Source organism: Phyllostomus discolor, chromosome 5 (genome assembly GCF_004126475.2).
Source record: "Phyllostomus discolor isolate MPI-MPIP mPhyDis1 chromosome 5, mPhyDis1.pri.v3, whole genome shotgun sequence".
Taxonomy (NCBI): domain Eukaryota; kingdom Metazoa; phylum Chordata; class Mammalia; order Chiroptera; family Phyllostomidae; genus Phyllostomus; species Phyllostomus discolor.
Genome location: NC_040907.2, coordinates 87,424,745 through 87,451,130, shown reverse-complemented (window position 1 = coordinate 87,451,130; position 26,386 = coordinate 87,424,745). Strand labels below are relative to the sequence as shown.

Here is a 26,386-nt window from a genome sequence, read left to right as displayed (position 1 = left end):
TTAGCAAAAGTATTTTTAAATCGAGGCATACACTTTGCTTTTTTAGACGTATGCTATTATACACTTATTAGACTACAGTATAGTATGAATGTAATTTTTATAGGCACTGGGAAAGCAAATATTCCTGTGAATTACTTTGTTGCTATATTCACTGTATTGTGGTCTGGAGCAGAACCAGAACCTGAAATATCTGTGAGGTCTGCCTGCATGTGACCCGTGGACGGCGAGAGAGTGGATGGCTCTGGCTAGCAGCTGCTAAGTGCAGAGCGATCGTGGTCAGTGTGGACGCTGGAGAACTCCTGGTGTAGGAACAGAGGACCCAAGTGCCCACTGAGGTGTCTGGGTGGGCAAAGCCTGCTGTGTGGGGACTTTGAGGTTGCCACATACTGAGTTCACTCACTGGTTCCGGGTGTTGAAGGGTGTGGTTTCCTTTTCATGTCTTGACTGCTGGACCACCATGGGCCAGTGGGGGGCCACACTGGCCAGTTCTAGGACTGACGAGCTGGAGGGCCAGCACAGGAGCCAGTATGACAGGGTCCATCGGCAGGAAGAGAGGTGGGCAGGGGGCAAGGACACCAATGGCTGTGAAGCCCACAAGGCCCCCCATACCACCCTTGAGGCTACATCTGGTCATAGAATTTATTGCCATGACATCAGAGTAGCCAGTGCCTGCTGACCTCGGTCTGTCTGGCATCGTGACTGGCCTGGTCAAGGGGGCAGGTAACACAAGTGCTGGAAGGATGCTTGGTCCTCAGCTCCAGGACGCAGCTGCAACCTCAGCCTGACCTGTCCTTACCTTACGAGTGAGCAGCCTCTTAGTGGGCCTGAGGCCGACAGACAGGGTGCCTCATTCAGAGTGGGGCTATGAAAAGAGCTCTGCACCCCCCACCCTCCCTCCCCCCACAGCCCCAGCTCTACAGTAATTAGCTGTGTCCTCAGTAAGTCATTTGTCCCTTCGCACTCCAGTGTGCTCGTGTACAGACAAGGAAGGAGGTGCGGCTGCTCTCTCGGACATGTTCCAGGTCTCACATTGCAAGCTCCTGCCTTTCCCCACCTGAATGATAATCAGGGCAGCCATCCCTTACTGCTGGCTCGTTAGGTCCTGGGTTCCCTGCCAAGCGTAGCACATGCGATGTCTCACTCTGTCCTCACGACCGGCCGCCGGGCCAGGCATTGTTCTTACTCCCACTCTACACAGAGGGGACCTCGTGTCCCGCGGGTCACGGTGACGCCGCTGCCATTAGTCACCATGCTCTACTGCAGGTGGGATTGGATGTTCTTAAACTGCAATGTGCTGATTATCTTGTGGATTAAATTACCTTTCTCATTTTTTTCCTTTTCCATTATTTATTCTCCTGTGGGAACAGCACAAAGAAGTCAAGAGCTGGATGTCCCCCAGGCTCCCTGGTCGGCCTGAGTGCCAGCAGCCACAGAGGACCAGGGGTGGGAGACATCTGTGCAAGCCCCCCAGCTAGAGTACGTATGGAAACAGGACAAAGGCCCAAAGGAGCAGAGTGAGGGGCAGACCGTATAGGCAGCCAATGTCCACTTAGATGGAAGTTCTAAATTTGGAGGAAGCAGCCAAGGATGAGGTCCGCCACCTCTTAGTTATGGTCCTGGTCAGATCCCGTGACTTTTGTAGGCTCAGTTATTTCATTTGTAAAATTTAGGTAACAGCTGATTCTACAGCATAGAGTGTTGAGAGGAAGGCTGGAGAAATCCCTCTGCGAACCCTCCTGAATGGCAGCCCTGCCCCTGGCCCTGGTGAGCAGGGCTTGGCACAAGTGTAGTATTTGATGAACATTAGCTGAGAGCAAACGTGGGCCATGGGGTGCTGCCGTGGTTTCTGGGTGCTACCCACCTAGCTCGTTTTGTTAGAGCCTATTAGTGCAAGTCTAAGTGGTCTTAGGGACAAAGGGGTCCCTGGAAATGCAGCCCATGCCTGGAACAGAACTGGTCTGCTGAGCCAGCAAATGCTGCAGAAGAAGAAATTACTAATCACATGTGCATTCCCACTCACACCCCCCACCCCCAACAATGGAGGAATTACGCCCAGTGGGCCCCAAACCCTGGGCAGCAGTTTGGATCCAGGCTTGGGGTACAGCTTCCTTAATTCCCTTGATAACTGAAGGGTAAAGTCCAAATGAACAACACCCTAAAATGACATTAACACTCATTCCTTCCCTTTGGAAGCAGCTCCCCCCTGCCCCCATGCTGCTGGCTGCTAATGGCCGCCCTCATCAAATATTCATCCCAGCACTCGCAGCCTCGTCAGCCTCCAGCACAGGCCAGGGATGGGATCTGATCATCAGAACTGGTCAGGAGTGAGGCGGGCAGACTACAAAGTGCCTGGGACAGAAAGGGGACACATCAAAGCTCCACACTCTTCCTTAAAGGTCGCCTGCAGATGCAGAGGCCTCCTTTTAGGAAACCAAACTCTCAGGGGGGTTCAGGAGCTGGCCTCTGTGTGTCGGCAGGCCCCTGGGGCAGCTGTCTGCGTCCTTTCCTCTCCAGTGGGGCAGAAGGCAGCTAAGCTCGAGCCCCAGGGCCAGAGGCCTGACTCCAAGTGCAGGTTTATGAAAAGCAAGTAAATACCTCACCCCACTCAGGGACGTGACTCCTTCACTTTTGAGGGCAGCCCTGGCATTTCATTAGTGCCCTGTTTGAAGCCTGCCCTTTGCAGAACAGAAAAGGAAGAGAAGGAAGAAAGGAACAGAAGCTGATTCAAAGAAGCTTCCAGAGTCTGTAGTTTCTGATACCCCTTTGTGAGGCTTCCCTCCTTACATGGGTTGGGGAGCCAGGCAAGCAAGAAATTGTGTCTGGTGTTTACATTTTAATGGAACCCAGGGACCAATTAACCACACTGGGCACCAATGGGCCAAGCATCTAAAAGGAAAGGAGGAAACTCTCACATTATTGCTCCCTTTTCATCCCGTTTCCAAAATAAAAGACAAATGCCGTGTCTACAGTTTCTAAAGAGCAATCCTTTATTTTCTCAAAGTCTCAAAACTGACCCTTTTATCAAAAGGTGAGCAATGCCCCAGTCCACCAACAATATCCTTCTTCTTCTTCTTCTTCTTCTTCTTTTTCTTCTTCAACAAATCCAAGAGAAGGGAGGGCCGTGGCCTGGGTGCCGCTTGCCATCAAAACCTGCCCTCGACAGCCAGCAGCTGCACAGCAGCCTCCTGCACAGCCTGGTGGATGCGCCTTACCTCCCTCTGGGACAGGGTCCGCTCCATGTGGCGGTAGGTGATGCGGTAGCAATGGCTGGTCTTGTGTGTCCTAAAGAGTAAAAGAGAAAGGCAGGTGAGTGAGGGACAGATGACTGCCACCTGCAGGAAAAGTACCACCGGCTCTGACTGGATCGCCCAACCCCAGTGGAGAACTGAGGACAAGCCCCAGGGACTGGCAACATGGCATGGCAGAGCCTTGACCCCTGCTAACAGTCTGCTTCTTTTACAGTCATCGGGGGAGGTGGTGGGTAGGGGATCATTGGCTCCCACTGCACCAGATGCATCCAAATCCGCTGGGAAGGAAGCTTGTTACAAATTTGATTTCCCGGACCAAGGCCTGGAGAGTAGGATGCAGCAGGTGGGAGGTGCCCCTGGGCTCCTGGGCTTTTCCAAGGCTCCCCGGGGGATTCTGACAAACAGAGAAGGCTAGGGCCCAACACCAGCACCCCTGAACCTTCCTCATGTCCTAGGAAATAACCATGTTTAGAAGGCACACTGCAGACTCCTTGAGGCCCAAGACTGGCCCCAGGGAGAGTGGCTGCCCCGAAAGCCGAGGCGATAACTCTTTCAGCAGTCCCATGGGCCGTGGGAGGCACACAGACAACTGTGCCGCACAGACCATGTATCATCTCTGTGCCATGCAGACAATCACCTTAATCCTCTGCTTTACCAGGAGGTGGTGAGTTGATTTTCATGAACAGCTGGGTGATTCTGGAACATTTTGACATGACAGCAGCAATGCCTTCTGTTTGCATAACAGTTGTTAAGAAACACTAGTGAGCAAGATCTCATCAGAAAGTACCTGGGGCCTCTCCCAGAGCTGCCTTCCTGGCTGTGTGGTTGGGGCCTGACCCTGCCCTTTCTGGGTGCTTTTGCTTCTGTTCTTCACAGCCACACACATTCCTCTTTTCCAGCCCAGCTGCAGGAGAGTCGGCCCAAGCCCTTCTCACTACAGATGGAGAACTGCAGCAAACGCAGTGGATCTGGGCAGATCCCACTGGATGACACCAGCCAGTTGTTAGCCTGACCATGTTCTCTCTGGCAGGTGAGGCACTGCTGGGTCTTCAGTAATGCCAGACCCTTGAACAAATGGGCTTCTGGAGGGTTCCCTCCTGGGCCCCTCCCATACCTGGAAGACCCACAGGTCCCTATTGTTGCCGCCCAGGGCCAGAACCTTTGCTTCCAGGACTGCTGATACTTCCTAGATTTGCTCTCAGAGGGGCTGCCTCTCCTCTCTCCTGCCTCTGTTTCAGTGCCAAACCCCTTGGCCGAGTAAAATTATACCAGATAAGTGAAGAGTTGCCTCCTGCCCAAGGTTCCCTAATTTGCTCCTTTACCTCCTCTTCCAGAGTTTGCTAGAATGAGGAGCCCAGGCCGTCAATGACCTAGTGACTGTGCGAAGTTGTGAACATGCTCTCCTGCAGGGGCGGGCACTGCCGCACCAAGCTGGCCACACAGAAGCTGTCAGGGGTTCGCAGCAGCCCAGAATTCTACTGCGGGCTCCTCCATTTCCAGGCCATGACACACCTGTTCTGAGTCTCAGTGTCTTCTCTGCTGACAGATAACAGCACATGCCCCATCAGCCTTTCCAAACTGTTGGAGACCTGTTTGGAACCTGACAGTACAAATTATAAAGTGCTATGTGAGTATGAGGTACCATTGCAGCAACTGTTGTATATTTTTTCATTAGTTCACTCTTAGATAAAAGAAGTTGGTAATATGGCCACTGTATGAGATGAGATTTCCAACCAAAGATGAAGGGGGAAAAATTACCTTCCTGTTTCTAGGTGTTTCAAAGAAGGCTTCTGAAAGGATTCTTGGGATTCTAACAGCTTTTACAAAACATTTTGATGAGTTGGGTGTAAATGAATCCATAAACATATGGATTAATTTTATACATTCAGAGAAGAGTATTGGCATAATATTTGGTGACAAATCAGTGGATTCAATTGAAAATCAACCAGGTTTGGCTTTTCTGAACCACTGAAAAGAGAGAAAGACTTTTTAAATTTGTTTTCTAGAAGTTTCTGTTTGTAGCATTCGTATGGTGGGATGTGCTCCTGTCCTTTGCTCGCTGCAGACCTGGAAGGAGTGGCACTGACAGCTGGTCATGGGGGGAGACCCACGCTGGCCCGTTCTGGAGCAGTGGTCCACCCACGAAGACCCCGGGGCCACGGAGTTGAGGCCCACGGTTTATCACTGATACAAAGATGCATTTCTCAAATGAAGGGAATCCCTCAGTGCCCGACCCCAGGTGTTTTGTGATTCTTTTATGTCATCCATGCAGCCTCTTTCAGTCCAAAAACTTCGATCTTTCATCTGCTGTGACCACACTGTCCCTTGATAACAGTGGCAGCAGCAGACGTCACGCAGCTTATTATGTATCAGGCACTGTTCTAAGCCCTTCACATGTGTTAACTCGTTGGGTAGATGGATTATGGTCCCTGTTATACAGATGAGGAAACTGAGGCACAGAGGGCAGGAGTAACCTGCCTAAGGTCGTGCAGCTCATAAGTGGCAGGGTTGGATTCGAAATGAGGCAATCTGGTGGGAAAGTAAAATGACACAGCCGCTGTGGGAAACAGTTTGGTGGTTCCTTAAAAAGTTACACATAGAGCTAGCATGTGACCTTGAGATTCCGCTCCTGGTGTACACCCAAAAACCTGAAAGCAGGAATTCAAGTGAACACCTGTACAAGAATTTTCATAGCGGCACTGTTCACAGCAGCACAAGGCGGACATGTCCGTCAGTGGATGCACAAACAAAACCGGCGCAACCACAGGACCGCTCTGGCGGGGAACGCCTGCAGTCACGGCGAGGAAGGAAGTGCCGGCACTGCTGCAGCGCGGGCAATGCGGGCGGGCCTCCCAATGTGTTGAGTGAAAGGAGCCAGTCAGAACACACCACACGGTGTGTGTGAGACTCCATTTATTTGAAATGTCCAGAATAGGGAAATTCACAGAAACCAAAAGGAAATTGTAGATTTTTAGGGGCTGGGGGAGGGGAGAGAATATAGAAAAACTGTTTAATGAGTATGGGGTTTTCTTCGGAGATGATGGAAATGCTTTGGAACCAGATAGCGGTGGTGACAGCACAATACTGTGAATTCACTAAGTTCCACTGAATTGTACACTTTAAAAATGGTTAATTTTACATTATGTGAACTTCATCTCACTTTAGAAAACCCCTAGGCAATTAGGTTTCAGAGCCCGACTACCAACTGTGACACTGGACCGCGCCACCACGCTCATCTCCTCCCTCCCTCCCTCAGCTCCGATCTCGTCCTTCCTCCCCAACCTCCCCTAGGAAGTGGCGAGGTTTGCCCACTACTGAGGACACAACTTCTTTTCATTGTTCTGTTCAGAAAGAGATGGACCGAGCCCTCTGGCTAATGGAGAGGGCACAGGCTAGAGATGAGGCTTAACTGGGGTACGCAGTGAGAAGCACCTGGAACAGGGCCATTCAATACAGTCTTTCCTGCCCACAGGGCCCTAAAAGGTAGCTGGGCAGCCCAGCAGCTGGCAGGATCGGAGAGGGCTCCTGTCCTCCCCCAGCACACCTGCCAGCCCTTGGGGGCCCAACCTTCAGGGCAAGAAACCTCCCCTGAAGGAGATAACAGCGTGACAATCAGGGGTTTTTAAAGGCAAATAAGTTTTTTAAAATGTATTTCACAGCTTCTATTCATAGGCAAAGTAAATGACAATACTCATACTGAGTATGAGAGGTCACATTTCATTATAATGAGTTTGAAGAGACAGTCTCCTTTTTTTCTGGTGTTAGAATTTCATTACTTTAGGATATTGGCTGAAACAAGTTGGTCACTGACAAAAGCTTGAATTTTTAAAAGAGATTTGAGTGTTTGAGCTTCCATGGCTTCAACTATCACTACTTCCTTTAGTCATTCAATAAACAGCAAGCTCCAGGCACTGAGCTGAACACCCAGAACCAGCCAGCTCACATGTGGGGCTAGAGCAGTGACCGCGCTCCCGGTCGGAGGCCTATCCCCCTCCCGGCAGTTAGGACAAGGTGTGGGCTTGTGCGGCTGCTTGCAGTGGGGTCAGCCAGGCACACTCCAACCTCACGTGCTCCTGAGGTGTGCTCTTTCAGCAAACGCCTTTTCCCTCTGGTGCTTCCCCACAAGCGCTTGTGTGGTGTTACTTGTCTAGCACAGTGCGGGGCACTGCAGAGGCCACAAAAGGGATTCGGCTCACCCTGCCCATGAGGAGCTTACCTCTAGTGAGGAGAAAAACAGGACAAGACAGCCGCTGTTCGCCTGTGAATAGCTGGGTACACTGCTCTGCCCACCCCCACCTCTTCTGCTGTCCTATCAGCTCTCATGAGGAGAGATTCAGCCTGGCTCGTGGAGGTGGATACTTGCTTTGGGCTTCTTCTGAAATCCACTTCCACTTGGATCCTGTTCCCTGTTTGAGTGTAATCGTCAATGTCCACCCGATTGCCACCCTGTGCATGCCCAGCTACTCACGCAGTGACGGACAGCAAGGGCCGGAGAGGCAGCCCATGTGGGCAGAGGGGAGAACTGGGATGGAGGGTGGGCACGGCAGCAGGTAGGGATTCTGTGCTTAATGCCTCCTCCTAGCAAAGCCTGAACTTTAGTCCTAAAGAAAAGGATGCTTAAGTGCTGCATATAGTCAAGTCTGGGTTAGTAAAGCATTGCCAACATTTTAGATGTTACATGGGATCCTGTTCTAGGTCTTTCCTATTCTCTTGAGCAATAATTTTCCTAAGTGATAAAATTAACAACTATCCAGAAATTGCTGCTCTCCAGTTCATAGTGTGCCAATGAGAGACTTTCTGAAGGGACTCAGGACTTTGGAAAGTTTCACTGGAAAGAAGGAGCAATGGGTCACAGTACAGGCAAGGGTTGGGATACTTCTATTATACGACCACTTGGTTCATCCTGGCAACACACAGGCTTTGAAGTAGAAATAAAACCTATCCAGGGGATGCGGCCAAAACCCAGCTCCTGCAACACGCACACTGGTCTGCTTTTCCATCTGTGGCAAGAGCAGCTACTTCATGTTCTTGGACGGTGCACTGGACACCTCCGGGAATAGACCATCTACACCCAGTAGCCACTGCCCATGCCACCTATGCACGCAGGGATTCCTCAATGGGAGAGGAAGTGCTATTGTGGGGTAGGACCCATTCTCAGAGCACTGAAGGTGGGATGCCCTGACTCACTCCTAAACTGTCTCCTGCTTGTAGGATGCAGCTCAGTACGAAGCCTCACAAGGCCAGTGTCCTGAGGGTAAGACCTGCGATGCTTTCACGGGTAGGGTTGCAGTCCAGCAAGGGGAACAAGGTGAAGGAAAAGGATGAGGGAGGGAACCACTTGCTCACAGCCAACTGGAAAATGCAGAAGGAGATGAGGCATGGTGGAGTGGAGGAGCCCCATGCTTTGCAGCTAGTGGGGCTGGGTTTGTTTTCTTTCTTTTTTAAAAAAAAATTCCATTAATTTTAATGAGAAAAATTATGATGCATTCCATCCCCACCTATGATACCCAATTTTCACACTGCTAACTAAAAAATGAGAACAAGTTATATAAACAACAGACAGCAATATTTTAAAGGACATGAATATCATTTATACGTTGAAATATAAAATAAAGATGAATAAATCACCAAATAAGAAAGAAGAGACTTGATAGGGGTGTTGGCGGGGGACTGCTGGGAAGGGACCATTTTTCTGGTGGACAAGCTCTCTATACTCGCTGATATTATGTTCTTGACCAACTTTTTAAACTTTTGGGGATACATGGTTATTATTTTGACTGAAATTAGACTTAGATGCAAGTTAAAACACTGAAAATTACTTTTAGAGTAAAATAAAGGCTAAACCTGCCAGTCCTTAGTAATGTATGGAAAGAGCACCCAGAGATGCTGGGGTCTGGGCTGAACTGCCTCCTCTGGCCCGTGCCCTCCACGCCACCCGGGCCGTCATGTAGCCCTGGGCGGTGATGAGAACACGGGCTTCCCAGGGCCTGTGCTGTTGAGTGAGGGATGTCCGTAGAATGCTCACATGGAACCTGGCCGCCCAGCACGGGTTCTCAATGCCTACCAGTCTGTCTCAAAATTTCTCCTTTTTACTCATGGGGCTTACAGAAAGAGGAATGACACTTTGGGGGAAGGGGCGCTTGTATTTCCTATGAGTTTCTTTTAACTTCCCCTAATGGGCCTGGCATCTGACCTGAGGCCAAGGCAGGACAAGTGTCCCTCCCAGGGAGCATGGACACAGCTTTGGCTGGGAAAGTGAACCGAGCAATGGAAGTCAGGGACAGTGATGGACTGGGCATCAGAACTGGGCATGATTTAAACAAGTGGCCTGGAAACTAAGCAAATCATTCACCCCATTGACCTTCCCTGTATTTGGAAAAAAAAAAAAAGAAAATGGAGGAGAGAATGAAATTCTGACATACCTAGGGTCCAATGACTCTATACCACTTTACATTTAATGCTAACGTAAGGAAATAACAGGCCTGGGAGGCAGGGACTTGGGTCTTTGTCCAAGCCGCAGCAATGTCTGTGTGACTTTGGGCTGGTCATTTAACCTCACCCATGGGAGGGCTGGACTAATGGGGCTCCAAGGCTCCTTCCAGCTCTAACACCCCAAACATCAGCTGAGAGGACAGAAATTCTAAAGTACACGCCCCTCTGCGGGAATGAGCCAGCCAGTCAGCCATCACTTGCAGAGCCTCCATGGATGACAGAGAAGAGAGCTGTGATCTGGGGGAATTTTCAGACAGCCTAAAGCACAGATACAAGATGCATCAGTGATAAAAGAGGGAAGTGAGTAGGGTTAATGCGGGTGGATTACAGCTTGGTGGGGCCCACGAAGGAAGCCATCCAGGAGAAGGCTTGTTCTCAGTTGTGACAGACACCCTGGACACCTTTTAGCTCCTATCCATCAAACTACCTTCATCCCCCATGGCTCTCCCCCAACCCTGGCAAACACATGTTCTCTGAAACTAAGAGGTTTGCCTTCTCATTCTCAGAATGGTCTGTCTTAGGACTGATGTGCCCTGGTGTTGGGGGGTGGGGTGGGGAGGGAATGCCCCCCCATTCACAGAGGGAACATCTGAGTTGCCGCTCACTGTGGCTGCTGTGGCTGCAATTTCTTCCCAGAGGGATTTCTGTTCCTTGGAGTCAGTCACAAGAAACTGAACCAGATGGCTCCCTGACAGTGCCTTGGGAAAGACAACTCCAGTCCAGGCCTTGATGAAGGGAGAGCCAGAGCTGTGGAAAAAGACACTTGCTGGGTGCAGCTCAACAATCTTGCTTTCAAAACTGCTCCCTGCACCAGGCCCAGCTCCCAGTTGCCAGAACACGGGCAACTTCAGAGCCCCTTGGAGACACACGCTTCACATCAAACCCTGGCGGAGTCCTCAGGGAAGTTTCAAAGCACCCTAGGTTCTATTCCCATCAACCCCAGTAACTTTTCCTGGTACTTCTGAGTTGGGGTCTCATGCCAAGCACCTCAGGAGGAAAGGGTTCACGCTCTTGCCTCCTGGAGACTGGGCCCGATGTTCCTGGTCTCTGCATGCACGTGTATATGAAGATAATGGCCCTGGGGAAATCTTCTAACAGGCTCTCTTATGGAGAGGCACTGGGTGCAGCCTCACCCGGCACTGCCCCTTCCCAACCAGGGTGCCGGGCCAGTTCTTGTCCTTTGATTCCCATTCTCATTCTAAGATACAGATAACGAACTCACAGGATTTCTGAAGGGACTGGATGAAAGAAGTGTTAAACATAGTGCAGGCTTACATTTAACAATTGGTACTATTATTTGTATACCTAAAGATTACAGAGCCCCTACTTTGGGCCACACAGAAAGACTTGAATGACCTTCAACAAATTACCTGAACTTCAACTTCCTCAACTGTAAAAATGGATTACCAGTATAATGCTATAACATGGGGAAAACTTGGAGACATTTTAAGTGAAATAGGCCAGATACAAAAGGTCAAACTCTACATAGTTCCACTTACACGAGGTTCCCAGGGCAGTCACAGCCATAGAGACAGCAGGTAGAAGGCAAGTAGCCAGGGGCTGGGGGAGGGGTCAGAGAGTCAGTGTGTAACGGGCACAGAGTGTCAGTGTGGGAAGGTGGAAAAGTCCTGGAGATGGAGGGTGGGGATGGTTGCCCCACAAAGTGAGGGTGCTAAATGCCTCTGAACTGTACACTTAAAATGGTTAAGATGGTAAATTTTGTTATGTATTAACAATAAAAAAATTTGAAGATAGTTGACCCAAAAAACCTAGTTAACTATTACTAGAGTTGAAAGTTGGGAACTCACATTTATAGTAAAAACAGACCAACACAAAAACAGCAACACCTGAACCCCATCAGGTCACCAACATGCGTGGGGCAGGGCTGCCGCAAGGAGGGAAGTGGCCAGTGCCCACCCTCCCCAGACAGCGTGTCTTCTTGGTTCATGACTTAGCAACTATGCTGACCTGCCGTTTGTGCGCCATTCTTAAAACCCCCTCGCTCATAATGCTATATAGCAGGGTCTGACCAAATTTGAAACATCCTTTTCAACTATTCTATCATCTTCCCAACCACCCTCTGACATTTCTAACAGACTTGAAGTATCATGTCTCATTTTGCACAGATTTTCAAAGCTCTGTGCTTTTCAGTTGTGTAAAAAATTTGGAAGACATTTTATCTTTCTCCCTGGCTTAGTGAACCAAGCCAAAGCCGACAGAGCTGATTCTCACGCTGTGCCGCCCGGCAGCACACTGACACTGTGGCAGAGCCGTCAGGCCACAGCAGAAGATTTGTAGTAGGCTAAGTGCTACATTTTCCAGCTCGGTCAATTGATCAGTAATTATTTATTCCGTGCTGAGGTAGACTTTGTGGGAGATGCAAAACAGGGATACGATTTGCTTGATCAATACATAAATATTCATGAAGCGGCCACTCTGTGCACAGCACAGTGGCAGTGTGAAGGGAGCACTATCCCAAAATAACACAAAGAAGGATTAGGGTAGATTACCACCTATATGGGGTTAAGGCACTCATGCAGGAGACAGCTAACAGGACAAAGCTACTAATGCTAAATATTAAACAGATTACAAAGACTGTAAATAACTTATCAGTCAAAAAAGACTGGTAAGGGAGATGAGAATAGTTCTAGATCTTAAAGCGTGAGCAGGATTTCGGCAGGTGAAGGGCATGTAGTGTATTTGAGCTGGCAAAGCGGCGTAAGTGGCACTGGTGGTGGGGGCTTTCATTGTAGTTTTTTTCCTCTTCCATGTCAACAAAGAGTTGCTGAGTGTATGTTCTATAAACAGTCCAGTGAAGGGCTGTCCACAGGATGTGTGATTGGCCGGATGTGTACAGTTACATCAGGAAGTCAGCTCTTGTCATGGTAAGTACAGGAGAGACCCCAACAGTCTCACCGATGTGCCAGTTGAACTGGGGCTGGGAGTATGAGACATAAATTTGGAACCTGGATAAGTGCTAAAGGGGGAAGGTCATTTCTGCACAGGCACAGGCAGATGCTGAGCACACATGGACAGGCTGAAGGACAGGTGAATAGTTCGGAGTGGCTGGTGTGGGTGTCTAAAGGATAGAATACAGAAATGGTGGGCAGAAGGCTGTGGGGTGGGGTGGGCTCACAGAGGAGGGCCTTACACACCTGGTTCTAAGAAGCCTCAACTGAAAATCCATCATTAAGCAATTACCTAAAACAAGAGTCTAGACACCGTCACTGCATCTAGAGGCTAGCCCTCAGTTAACTTTATATCTCATTCCTCCCAACATAACGGAGGGCTACAGAAATATTATGGTACTAATACTGGCACTAACAGCCGCCCAACCAAGAAGTCTGCTGTATCTGCCTTCAAATCCGTTACTCATGAGTAGAACTGCCCATGATGGTGTTATGTTGTACAGCTGCTATTTCTTTAGCGAGTCATGGATGGAATACACTAGTTACTTAAAGAAAGACTCAGTGTCTACTTAATTATGAAGAAAATACATATTATTAAAGAGAAATTTTATATTTCCAATGACATCATTATTTTGCAAATGCTTCTGAGGAGGAACTCTCTGGGTCTAATAGCACTATCCCTTGACGAATAGTGAGAGAGGGAAAGAGAGACAGAGACGGACAGACAAGTAGGAACTGGCGGGATGAGTTTCCTCGATCTCTAACATTCTAGGCTGGGATACTGCTGTGATATCTTGATTAAAGATTCACCACATAAGCAATATATTTTATGGAATCAATAAATCCACAATGAGGGACCCTAAAGATTTTCTGGTCCATGCTTGAGTTATTTCTACAAAGACTTATGTTGGATTACTTCTGGGTCCATTCCAGGCTGGGAAGGAGTTTCCTTTTACACTGAGTGTTTCCTGTGTTTCTCCTTGTTTCACGGCAGTCCTTCTCCCCTATGACAGCCCTTCAAACTCCTCAATTCACTACCAGCAACAAAACAACACGATGGCCTTTGCTGGGCACTCCCAAAACCACTGGTGGTCAGAGTAGGAAGGGACCTTGGAAGTAGCACATGTAATGTTTAAATATCGCTGCCTCTGAGATTAGACAGCCCTCTGTCCATCACACATTCCATTCATTCATTCATTCACTCAACAAACATATACCTGCTATGTATTCTGCTAGGTACTGAAAACCTAATGGTGGAAGAAAACAAAACAAAACAAGACAAAACAAAACAAAGCAAAACAACCTGAATTCATGAAGTTCACAGTCTAGCATAAGAGACAGGCATAAAAGAACTACAAGGTAAACTGCAATTATGCTAAAGAGTTTGAAGAAGTACAAGGAGCCATGAGGGTACACATAAGGGCAATTAACTTAGATGGGCAGGTCAGAGAAGGTTCCCCGTGAAGGTGTCAGTGAGCTGAGACCCACAGGGGGAAGGAATTAGTAACGTAAAAGTTGAGCGAGGTGGTGGGCAGAGTTCCTGGTGGAGGGAATGGCACGGTTCAAGGCCTGTGATCTGAGCTCAAATCCTAATTTTTCCTCCTCTGAGCTATATGATCTTGGTCAAGTTGCTCACCTTCTCTGAGTCTTCATTTCCTCATGTATAACATGGAGAAAACGATTCTGCATGCCATGCAGGTGAAGCCTTTGCAAGCTCATCCTAAGTTAGTTATTATAAACACCATCACTTGAGGGTTTCATGGTTGAAGGGGTGCCCATCCTGTGGCCTGAGGGCCGCATGAGGCCCAGGATGGTTATGAATGAGGCCCAACACATTTACTTAAAACCTATTTTTTGCTCATCAGTTTTTGTTAGTGTTCGTGTATTTAATGTGTAGCCCAAGACAACTCTTGTTCGTCCAGTGTGGACCAGAGATGCCACAATGTTGGACACCTCTGGTAGGTCTTTTTTTTAAACAACAGGTTCCCAATCTCTCTCCCATGTGACACCTTTCACATTTGTTCCCTCTAAGTTGCACAGTATATACAGCACAGCTGAAAGCAAAGCTGCTTTGGCAGAAGAGGGCATGAGGATCCCACCCACTGGCCTTGACTTCCTGCCCATGGCGCCCTTCCCCTAGCAGCTCCTCAGAATATCCAGGCCTCTGAAAAAGGCAATTTAAAAACCACCACAATAGAAAAAAGCAAAGCTCAGAGAAGCAATGGTTTTGTCTATATTCATCTCAGAATTTACAAATCCAAATGAAATTTCCTTCAAATATGGTTGGAGCTCATTTGGAGGAACACATTCATCTAACTAAAGGGAAATCCTTGCTCCCACAGAGTGTAAAGGCAGCAAGATGCAGCAGAAAGCAGGCAGACCGAGGAGATCGGAAACACAGAGTCTTGTCATAGAAATCCCCTTTATAAGGCAAGTGACTCAGGACAGGTCTGTTACTGCTCTGAGCCTCAGTGTTCCTGTTTTACAGAGGGAGTTATAATTGCTTCACAGTGTTATTGAGAATTAGAAGGTTTTCAAAGCACTTTGTAATTACAAATGACTATTTAAATTTATCATGATAAAGAGAGATTTTAATTGTGCAAATGGCCAAACAACATTTCAGGCTAAAATTGGTGAGGAAATGATCTAATTGAATAATATTCCATATTATTACAAGTGTTACAAGCACACATAGCATAAATTAATACAATGCACCTTCTGATGTGGCTTATTGTTGGTCTTTTAAGAAGTCTTAAAAAAATGAGGTCCAAACAGCATTTGAGAAGAAAATGTCACGCAGTGTTCAACTCAGAAGTTGCTGGAATGACTTACTACTTCATAGTCAGACCAGAGTTATGGCTTCTTCCTAATGGATTCACTTTGACCACTCAGAGAGGAACATGACTGATGACCTCTTCCCCTGAAGAGCTAACACGAGGGTCCTGGCTGGGAGGCTCAGCTGGTTAGAGCATTGCCCCAATATGCCAAGGCGATGGGTTCATTCCCTGGTCAGGGCACATATAAGAATCCATCAATGACTATGTAAATAAGAGGAACAACAAATTGATGTTTTTCTCCCTCACTGTATCCAAAATCAATTTAAAAAAAAGAGAGGGAGCTAACATAAGGAAATTGCATTGACAGAAACTTGTCCCAGAACCTTGTGCAACTTATATATGAAAACAACTTTTAAATTCCAAATATTGATAAAATTAAAGAAAGCTCTGGGCCTTGCCATCACACAGTCTTTGTATATACTTTGAAGATACTTTATGAAAACAGCAGTGCCAATAAGGAATTTTAACAGTTATTATAAAGGATGCAGCTTCCCGAGCATGGCACCCACACGATCTCACTGGTTATGCTCCACGTGGCGATCCTGAGAGGCAGACACTGCCACCTCCTTTGGCCGAGTCGGGAACAGACGCAGAAAGATGAAGTGGCTTAGTGAAGGCCACAGCTAGACTATGGCCTGGCTGGGACGCCACTCGCTCCCGTGGCATTAGACGCTGCTGGTCCTGTCCTAGGAGCGCTCTGATCAGCTTACAAAAGTCCACTGCAGCCACTATTGATTGCTTTTAAACAGGGATATCACAGTAAACAATTAGTATTTACCAACTAAATTGCGGATATTTTTAGAAATCATTTATCACAACAAAGGAAAAAAATAAATTCATTAGTAAAAATTACTTAGTAGATAAAGTATAGGAAGTATGAACAAAGTGAAGGTGAAAGGAGAAAGAAAAGATGCTTTAAAGGGAAGGCTTGTGCATTAAATGCTATGTACTTGACAGTACCTCATTTTATCCTCAGCATTAGGAGAACACAGGAAAAAAAAAGCCAGAATAATATAAGGTTGATGAAGACAAGGTTAGACCTGGAAAACAGAACACAGATCTGCAGGTTGTGAGCTGAACTAGTGGGGTCAGAAACATGACTTAGAACTTGCTACCCAAGCGGAAAGAAAGCCCGATGAATTCTATGGCTTGCATCGTTCTTAAGGGAAGCAGAACTTACCCAAATATAATATTTTAAAAGAAAATTCTCAGGTGAGACTTCATACAGGGAACTTTAGATTAATAATGGCTATGAATTATGGGTCACTTACAATGTCACTGAGGTGCTGAACTAAATCTATGTGCATATCTCATTTAATTCCCATTGGAATCCTGTCATAATGGGGTGTCCTTTATTTTGCAGGTGAGAACACCGTAGCTCAGAGAGGTTAAAAGTGACTTGCCAGGTCACTCAAGTGGCAAGTTCCAATTTAGGTATCCAACTGCCTCCAAAGCTATGCTTTTAATCCTGGGCTGGGGATGTTGTCTGCTATTAGTGGCCATATCACTCAACCATATCACTATGTCAAGGCAGCAGCAGGTTTAATAAGGCTGTTCCCCCAATGAAACCTGATGGAATAGCCCTGAAATGTACTTCCATGAGAAAGCAATTTTGTTAGGGGCCAGGGGGATGGGTAGGCGCAAGTACACAGCTCCTTTGCTAGTCTGGCTATCTTTTTTGCTTGGATAAATCTGTTGACCTCTAGTTCTCAATAAAACAGAAGTAATGCTATTTGATCTCAACTAGTTCCTCAGGTAGGAAAAAACTGAAGTCATGTGAGCAAAGCATTGTCAGCAACTTGGAAGAAAGTGCCAATAAGGTAAAAGTCAGATTCAATAAACCATTCAAATACTGTTGAGTTGCACTTGTCCATTTCGAAACTCAGTGAAAAATGTTCTCTTTTTGGCATTTTCCTACTTCATAACAAATATCAAGTTTATATTTCTGGTATACTAGAGAAAATAATCAACTTTCTGAAGTTAAATCCTGTTCAGTATAATGCTTCGGCAAAATTCAATAAGGCTGTCCATTAATTAATTGCAAAGGTAAACAAGATACCTCAGTCACTGGAGTGAGGGGCAATGTGACGCACTGTCATGCCTTGAAGAAACTATAGGTGTGGTCCAGCAGCTTCAGACTCCCTTACTTCATGCTAAATTTTTTACTGGGCAAAGGAATGGCTGCAGAATTGGGCATAGTGTGTGCTTTAGACAGACTGCTGGGACAGGTGATCAAAGAGTATGCCTGTCTCTCTCCCTACTACATCTGTCCCATGCATGACAATTAGCTCAGAACAAGACAGTAGTGAGAATGTTCCACAATGATGGCAGAATAAGATAAGCTGAAGATCCTACTGTTACATACACCCAGATGTGCTGACATACATGTAAGAACATGGGATTTAAGAATAAAAAGTAGATAGCTGAGTAGATAATATGAAAGCAAGGGGAAACCCCAGGTGAAAAAAAATAAAGAAAAAATTGCAACAGTGAGTGCCTCATGCTTTAGCTACCTAGAGTAAGAAGCAGCATCAGTTGCTGTAACCTAGGGTTTATTTTTTTAATGTTTACTTAAGAACAGAAGATAAAGGCTTTGGTCCACATGAAACAAGAACTTGGAACTGAGATTCCTGCATAAAAACAGTGTCCTAAAGGGCTGCATCCTCGATGTAACAGTAGACTAATATATATACATATCACAGAGAAGAGAAAAGGAATCTTATCTCTGCCTGATTCTGAGAACAAAGAAACAAAATCTACCCTGAGAATCAAAATCCCAGGTCTGTGTTGCAAGTGGATTTGGGTTCCAAATGTACAGCACCTCGGACCCTTAAGCTGAGATACCAATGTAAAATTGGTCCTGGAATTGTGCTGGCCCTAGGATACCTAGGATACCTGGCAGAAAAAAAAATTCAGAACAGCTTTGGAGAGAAGACTGGCCACATGGGATCATCCCAGGAAAGACACCATTGAGTAACCTCATGGTCAAAAATTACAGAACACATGAGGAAAGAATCCATTATATGCTAGAGTTATTAGATGTAAAACACAGACGAATTAATATGCCAAGAATTTCAGACACAATAATCATCTAAAAAGTGTCTCAAGTGATTAAATACTAATTTAAACATTTGAACATGTTTAAAATGCTTAAAGATATAACAGAACCATGTGAAATAATAATATAAAAAAAAGAACAGATGTGAAAAAGACCTGCATAAAAAGTACAGAAATAAAGATATAGTATAATTTGAAAATGAATGGAAGGGTGACACAACAGATCAGACACAGACGAATGGAGAATCAGTGAACTGGAAGGTAGATCCAAGGACTGTTTGGAATGCAGAGACAGCTGTACAGAAATGGGAAATACGAGAGGGTGAGAAACACAGGATACAGGAGGAGTACCAAAACAAGAATATAGAAGGAACTGAAAGATGCAGTATCTGAAAATGTAATTACTAAGAAATTTCCAGAATTAATGAAATCCTCAGACTCGGGAAAGCACAGTAAGTTCCAAATGAGATAAAAGGAAAAAAGTCTGCACTAGACACACTGCAGTCAAACTGCAGAACACCTAAGACAAATAGATGACCTTGAAAACAACTAGAAAGGAAAAATGGGTGTTCCTAGGTCTACTTAAAAAGTAAAGTCACCCTGAAGCTGCATTTTGCGATATTGATTTTAGGATGTTTATTAAGAAACGAAGGACTCAGGACCTCTGACCCTCCCCCGCTTTCCTACCCAAGATATTCAAACAGAGAAAAATCTGCTTCAGGAAGAACACAGGATGCTGCCTCAGCCTAGTCTGAATTAAGTACATAGTATATAGTAGTACAAGAGTGCTTCAGGCAGGCGCCTGTTGGCGGGATACCCACTGTGTCCCAGAGTTTCCAAGTTACCTAGGAGGATGGTCCTGCCGTGTGTGTGCTGCTTGTCCTCAGCTACCTGTGAACCACCTGCCCTCACTTCTGAAATCTAATACCACCCCCACCCATTTTTTCCTTCATCCCAAATGTCTTATGTACCAAATACTGACTCACTGTCTGGGAATTTTCATGAATTTATCATGTCCATATGAATTCCCCATGTGCATGTATTAAACTTTTATTTTAATATTGTTAAATAAAAATGTGTCCCTAGATTTACTTAAAAAGAAAAAAATAAACAAGAACATTAATATTACCTGAAAACTTAGTAGGTGCCAGTGCTAAGCACTGTACCCCTCCTACCACTCCCCCTGGTCTGTGAGCACCTCCAAGTGCATGACTGACAGCTAAGTGGGTCCTCCGTCAGCACCACCATGTGCTGGTTCAGTCAGATTGCTGGTTTTCATGAAAACTGTGGGGAAGTGGCTGGTGAGTCAGTCTGTGCAACACTGTGTTGCTCATACTTGATTGAAAATATATCCTGGTTGGTTTTGTTTTTTAAATCACTATTTGCACTTATCTCTGGCCATGGAAAAATTCAAAATAGAGCAGAGAGAAAAGACAGGTCTACTGTTCCTTTTCCACAGAGAGGACAAAGCCACAAAACTTATGGGCATGTTAACATGAGGAAGTCATGGGCGGCAGAAGAAAGACCTGGAGTACTGATGGCTCTGTGCTATAATTAATCACTTTTCAATGGAATTTTTTTACAAAAAACAAAACCTCATTTACCTTAGCTTCTAGGTATAGAGATATAGGTCTATTTCTGTGACAAAAACAGAAAGTCACAAAACACAGGCAAGTGTCCAAGGAGCAAAGCTGCAGAGGGACCTCATATCTTGTTGGCAAACACTGAGCAGAGCTCCATAGCTGGTATGGAGGTATAGGTATACATTCTGATTCCTCAAGAAAAGTGCCAGAGAGGGCACCTTTCCTCTTTATCAACTGAATAAACTGATGTTCACAGAAGGATCCTCTGTGGCCTTCTTTTTTAAGTGTTTGTGGAAGTGACTTTGATTCATGTCTTCATACAACGCATTCTCTCTCTCTCTCTTTCTCTCTCTTTCCCTCCTTTTGCCTCAATGCCCTCAAATCAAGATTGAAGGGACTTATAGGCACTGAGTTTCTACTGTGTTCTGGGTACTTTCATGAAGCTACCTTACATACTTCTCAAAACTCTCTCACATAGTGGTACTCCCATGGTAACAATGAGAAAACTGAGAACCACAGGGGTTGTGTGACTTGCCGAGCTCTCCTGCCCTGCTCTTGGGGGCAGAGACTGCAGGGACCTCTCCAGGACACCCCACTACCTACTTCCTAAGATGTGGCTGCGGGTGAGAGATGCGGGGAGCATAGGGTACGAGGAATATGTGGAGTGTCAGGAGGTTTGGGTTCCTGTGATGTTAGCCTACCTCCTAACCTCTTGGGGAATCGTGAGCAAGCACCCATCATCCCTTATGTGGACTAGATGGTGGCTAAGATATCTGGCTCCTCCATTCTGTGGGTCTCCAAATGCTTCCGTGTCAATCACAGGTAAAGACAGATGAAAAGCTGGGAGCCAGGGGGAAGCATGTTTCCAACTCACCATGGCACCCAGCGTCTGCTCTATTCCACCCTGGCTGTGATAATTGCTGATTACAAGCAGATCATGGGTGGGGAGATCTGGCTGTTTGCAGTGTCTGAAGACAGACTTTACTAGAGCTGTTCTGAGTAGGTAGCTACAAAGCTGCTAATTGAATTCGGCAAGTTGCTGAGTCACTGTCGGGTAAGATCAAGTTGCTGGCACAGATGATGAGACCCGTCCTGTCAGCAGCTGAGAACATGTTCTTTGTGATTAAAAAGAACAGGAATGTGCAAAGATGTGCCCTGGATTAACTTTCACAATTTAAGAGGAGTAATTAAAATCTAACAAACCACAATTAGAAAGCATCCACCACAACCTTATTTTGGCATTTGTCTTTTAATTAAATACGTCTCACAATTCAACTTTAACTCTACACAGATTTCTGATGGGGGCTGGGGAGAATCACAGAGCTGCCGGAGCCCTGATGTATTGGTTATGACACCTTCTTGGAGAAGGAGGTTAGAGAGAAGATGCTCAAGTGTTTCATATAAATCATTGATCTTTCCCTTTTTGAGATCTTTGCACATCACAGCAGAGCTGTTAAGTGAGGCTGGCCTTTCCCCAAACTACCTCTGGGCACAAAAGGGGTTCAGGAGCATCCTGCAAAGAGGAGCCAGGGAAGAGATGGTGGGAAGACTCCCCCCCCCCCCACCCCGTGTTGATAGGGTGATAGTCGGAGAAATGTACCATGATGCCATAAAAAAGAAATGTCTGATAGGGCGCTCTGGCATAAATGGGGAGGGAGAAGTAATTTTTCAATCGAAGAGATTCAGAGAGAGTCCCTTTTTGTGATACCAATGGCTTATCACAAATGAGCAGTAACTCAGTGCTTGGCAGGTCCAAGGTCTCCGCATGGAATCAGCGCCATGGAACAAGGAAGGGCTTCGGGAGGGAGGGTCCTGGGGGTGAAACTATTTTCGTGAGCACAGCCTGGGTGCCTCTCGGGGCCAGCTCAGGCTCCTGCCAGGCTCAGCCCTGGAGCCAGAAACAGGTGAAGGGGAAGCATCTATATAGCTGCCTAGCTCTTTGGAGTTGAGTGTGGGAGATATATTCTACTTTAGAAGTTTCAGAAGGACCATGATGGAATTAGATTTACTGACTCTCATTTAGAGGATTTCTCACTACAATGAATGCTGGTGAGGCAGAGTTGAAGTCAGTTTACATACTGGATCCCTAAGTTTGCTTTGCTCAATAGAAAAAGTTGCCGATTTCTTGTTTGAAACTGCTGCATTTTTATTATGTATCGACCATCAAGTGTCTAGGACAGCAGCACCTGATCCCCAGGCTGGGAGAAGCCATTGGCCCGGCAAACCTGAAAGCTCAGGTCTATTGGCCTGAGTCACTTCATCGGCCACTCTCGGCATACTGCCCTAGGCTGACATACCAAGGAGGCTGAACTTCTACAATTTCCTGAAACAGTTAAAATCACGGAAGGAGGGTACTTTATGAAGTTATGTTCCCAAATACCACGTATAAGACAGTCAATTTGTATCTAGAGTGCATGTCCAACATAGAAGCAACACTGTTTGTGGTATTAGGTATCCAGCCTGGCCTCTCAAAATCTGCCCAACATATCATTTTTATGAAGTTTACCCTAGCATGGAAAAATAAAGCAAAAAGTTCCAGGTTGAGTTAATAGGGTGTCTAGCAAAGGAGTATGCAAATGGTGAAGAAAGACTTATAAATCCAGTAAGAATGGGTTGACCAAGAGAAATGCTCAGAGATGAGTTGGAAAGCTGAAAGAGAGCCTCGTAACTGTCATCTTTTAAATATTCTTGCCTTCCTTCCCTGAAAGAAATAAGGAGTCACGAAGAAACCCCCTCGGTTTCCTGACACCGAATCTACCATGGCTCAGCACCCACACCGGTCCTTCCTCTCTCCACCCTGCCCTTCCCCAGCCATAGGCTGCCCCAGCACAAGGACTCACACTCCTCCGGGAGGACTGTAGCCGGGAGGACCATGGCCACCAGCAATGCTTTCTCTCTGTGTCTGCGACCCTCCTCTCTCTACGGCCTCCCACCCCTCTTTAGACAAGCCTAGGCCCAGTCTGTCTTAAAGAAACTAAAGAAACTCTCTCTCAACTGGGCCCCATCTGGTTATCATTTTATTTCTTGCTTGTCCTTTGCAGACAAACTTCTGAAAATGTCTACCTCCCTGCTCCATGCTCTCCCGCCCCATTCACTTTCTGGCCCACTGCAGTCTTGTCTGATCAAGAGGAAGGGTGTAAGTCCAGCCAACACTGTGCTTACCATGTGCAGGGCCGGTTCTGCATCCCAGGAGAAAGAAGGGCGACTGGCTACCAACTCGTAGGGGCCGCCGAGAGCACTCTTCATCTCCTTCCCTCCGAGTACCCTATCCCACCCAACCTCCCATTTCACTAATTCCCACTCATTCCTCAGGTTTCTGCTTGGTCTCTCATTAGCAACAATCACACCTTCCCAGCCTGGCAATAGCAGCACCTAGGTTATAGCTTTAAGATGAGGAGGATAAATCTCTTTATGGCCACTTTGCTTCATAAACTCTAAATATGCCAGAAGGAAGAAGTCTGCATGCTCGTAAAGAAGCTTGAAGAGAAAACACCTTTCACAGGGGCCTTCGGCTCACAATGCTTAGCACATGGTCTAAGGGCAAGGCAGAGCATGACAGTCTTCTCAAGGCTCTGAAAGAGCCCCAGTCTCCACAAGGAAACCAAGAGCAGGAGACGAGAGCAGAGGACCCTTGCTGGCCTCCACCCTCACCAATAGCTCTCTGTCCTGGCTCCCTGTGTCTGATCCTCCCTCCTCCACCAATTTCTCCCCATTACAGCCCTTGTGATCTTCTAAAAATACAAATCTCACAATGTCACACCCTGCTTACAGTGCTAAATTAGGCTGCCTCCGCCCTTGTGATAAAGTTGAAGAAGTCCCTGCAGGCCAGGCCCGGCTCACTTCTTTGCTCTTACCTGTCCCTTTGCTCTTGCAGTTGGGGTCACATAGCTTTCTTGTTTGGTTTCCCCTCAAGGTGTGCTCCCAGGCTACCGCCTGCTTCAGATGCTCCCACAGAGGAGGGATTAGTCTGAAGGGCAGATAAAGCAGGGCTTGGTCCCCTCGGGGCTCCCCAGTTTGCACCCGCCTTTGTTCTGAATGTATGTCCATTTACAAGGGAGGGAGCAGAGCTGATTTCAGGGAAGGTAAGTTAGGGAGCCCCACTGTGCCTATAAACTGAGCCATATCCTCTCATTGTATCTCATCAATAATAGAACTGTATTTTGAACTTCACCTGTCTGATTCCTATATCTACTCAATTACATCTGAACTCCCAGATGTACTGGGAATTACTACTTCACTCCCAGTGAAGAAGAGGGATGCCATTCATTGGTTCTTCTCCAGACACAAACACCATCTGTTACTGCTTCCAGGCCGACCACATGAAAGTTAACAAACGAAGTAGTCAGGATCCACAGTGTTGACCCACAGATGAATTTGTATTTGCTGAACGGGTGAATGAAAAGTATTCAATATTGGCAGGCAAAGCTGACCTAGCTTATTTCTGGGCTGCTGTTCCAGGCTCTGTCAGTGACTGGTAGTGTGTCTCGTAATAAGTTACTCAACCTCTCTGAGCTCGGTCATGTTCTTTAGACAAAATGACGTGTGGCATGCAAAGAACTCAGCCACTTGTCTGGCACACAGTAACAATCAAGGTTAGCTCTTTTTATGATCAGTTTTACCCTTGCCCTTGATTCCCGCCTGTGCCCACGATGGCTGGTGCAAGACCCCTGTCTGGCCCTCACCATTCCTGGTGAGGAAAAGGCTCCAGTTCTTACAGCACATTAGCCATGAAGGCTGTGACTCCGAAGCTCTGAAGATTAATTTCTCTTTCTGTTTTCTGCATTTAAGCTGGTTGTGCCCTTTGCTCTAAAAGTATCATCCTTTTTACTAGAAATGAGTCCTTGAGACACACTTATTTCTTCCTTTTGCTCAAAATAGGAGGCATTACCTTCCTTGGTCAACTATGGGGGAAAAAGCCTCCAGAATGTCAACAGTAACGGTCTGAGGGGCAGAAGGCCAAAGCTCTGGGAGGACAGACTCTTGCCCCCCACACTAGGAATGAGGATGGGAAGGCAGAAGGCAGGGTAGGCGGAAGGCAGGACAGGTGAGGGAGGCGGAGGAGTTTATTGGGGTGGGGATGGAGATGGCTTCGGGCCGATTTTGAATGAAACTACTTGTTAAAGCCATTTCAGATAAACTCTTGATCTTAAGAAATGGGCCAGAGTAAAGCACAGGATAGCAAAAGGAGAAATGAGCTTAGAAAGGGAGAAAATGGAGTCTTTAGATAAAGATTTTAAGGACAATCTATCTCTAAATTTGATAACTAAAAAAGAGTGGCATATTAGGAATCTAAAATGGGATAATAACTCCAACTATTTCAGTCGCCAATGAGGAAAATCATTCAGCAACAAAGTGAAAGCTGACAGGCGACTGCGGGCCAATCTGTCCTTTGGACTCTTGAGCCTCACTGCAGGGGGACACTGGTGGTGGCCTCTCTAGCACCCTTCCTCCGTCCCACACTGGTCCAGTCTCCAAGATGGCCCCCAACGATCCCTGCACGATCCCTGCAGCCTGCGCTCATCCCTGTGTGATTCCCTCCACCATCACACCAGAGTTGGCCCATGTGACTAAGAGGGTGGCAGCCACTACAGAGTGTCACTTTCATGCCCCACATCTAAACTGTAAGCAAATCCCATAGGCTCTAGCTTCAAAACGTACCCAGCCTTTGACCACTTCTCACCACCTCCTTTACTACAACCTAAATCACCACCCTCTTTTATCTGAATTACTGCAAAAGTCTAACTTGTCTCCTTGCTTCCACCCTTTCCCCTTTAGAATAGCCAAAATAATGCTGTCAAAACCTAATTCACATCATGTCACCTCTGCTGAGAATCTTCTAAAATCTGTCCATTTCATTCAGAATAAAAGCCAATGTGCTTTCAATGACCTACTAGACTCTGTGTGACCCAGGCCCCACCTGTTACTTGATTTAATCTCCTACAACTCTCATCACTCACACTGCTCTAACTGCTGTGGCCTATCTGGGTTGCTGCCCATTGTACCACCGATTCCTCAAACTGGGCACATGCTCCTGCCTTAGAATCTATCTCACTTCCTTGCTTTCTCCCCAGAGCACTTATCACAATCTAAAAACATTGCATATATTATTCATTTTATTATCTGTCTCACTAGAATATAAGCTGAATGTGGACAGTGCTTTCTCCTTCACTATGTTCACTGTTGTAGTCTCTGAGGCTGGTAAACAGCAAGGGATCAATACATACAGGCACACCTTGGAGACATAAAGTGAATCTTACAAT

The 26,386-nt window shown here is 46.5% G+C and overlaps 1 protein-coding gene across 2 annotated transcripts in view; it reads right to left on the bottom strand.

Moving 5' to 3' along the window:
* Positions 1–2,964: 2,964 nt before the first annotated feature.
* Positions 2,965–26,386, bottom strand: part of FARS2 (phenylalanyl-tRNA synthetase 2, mitochondrial) — a 555,715-nt gene continuing 532,293 nt past the window's right edge. The window contains exon 7 of one of the 2 annotated variants that reach the window (XM_036026519.1): positions 2,965–3,282. In XM_036026519.1, the coding sequence (XP_035882412.1) occupies positions 3,022–3,282 (261 nt within the window). In that variant the 3' untranslated portion in view covers positions 2,965–3,021. The remainder of the gene's footprint in view (positions 3,283–26,386) is intronic. The other variant, XM_028513542.2, reaches the window with a different exon arrangement.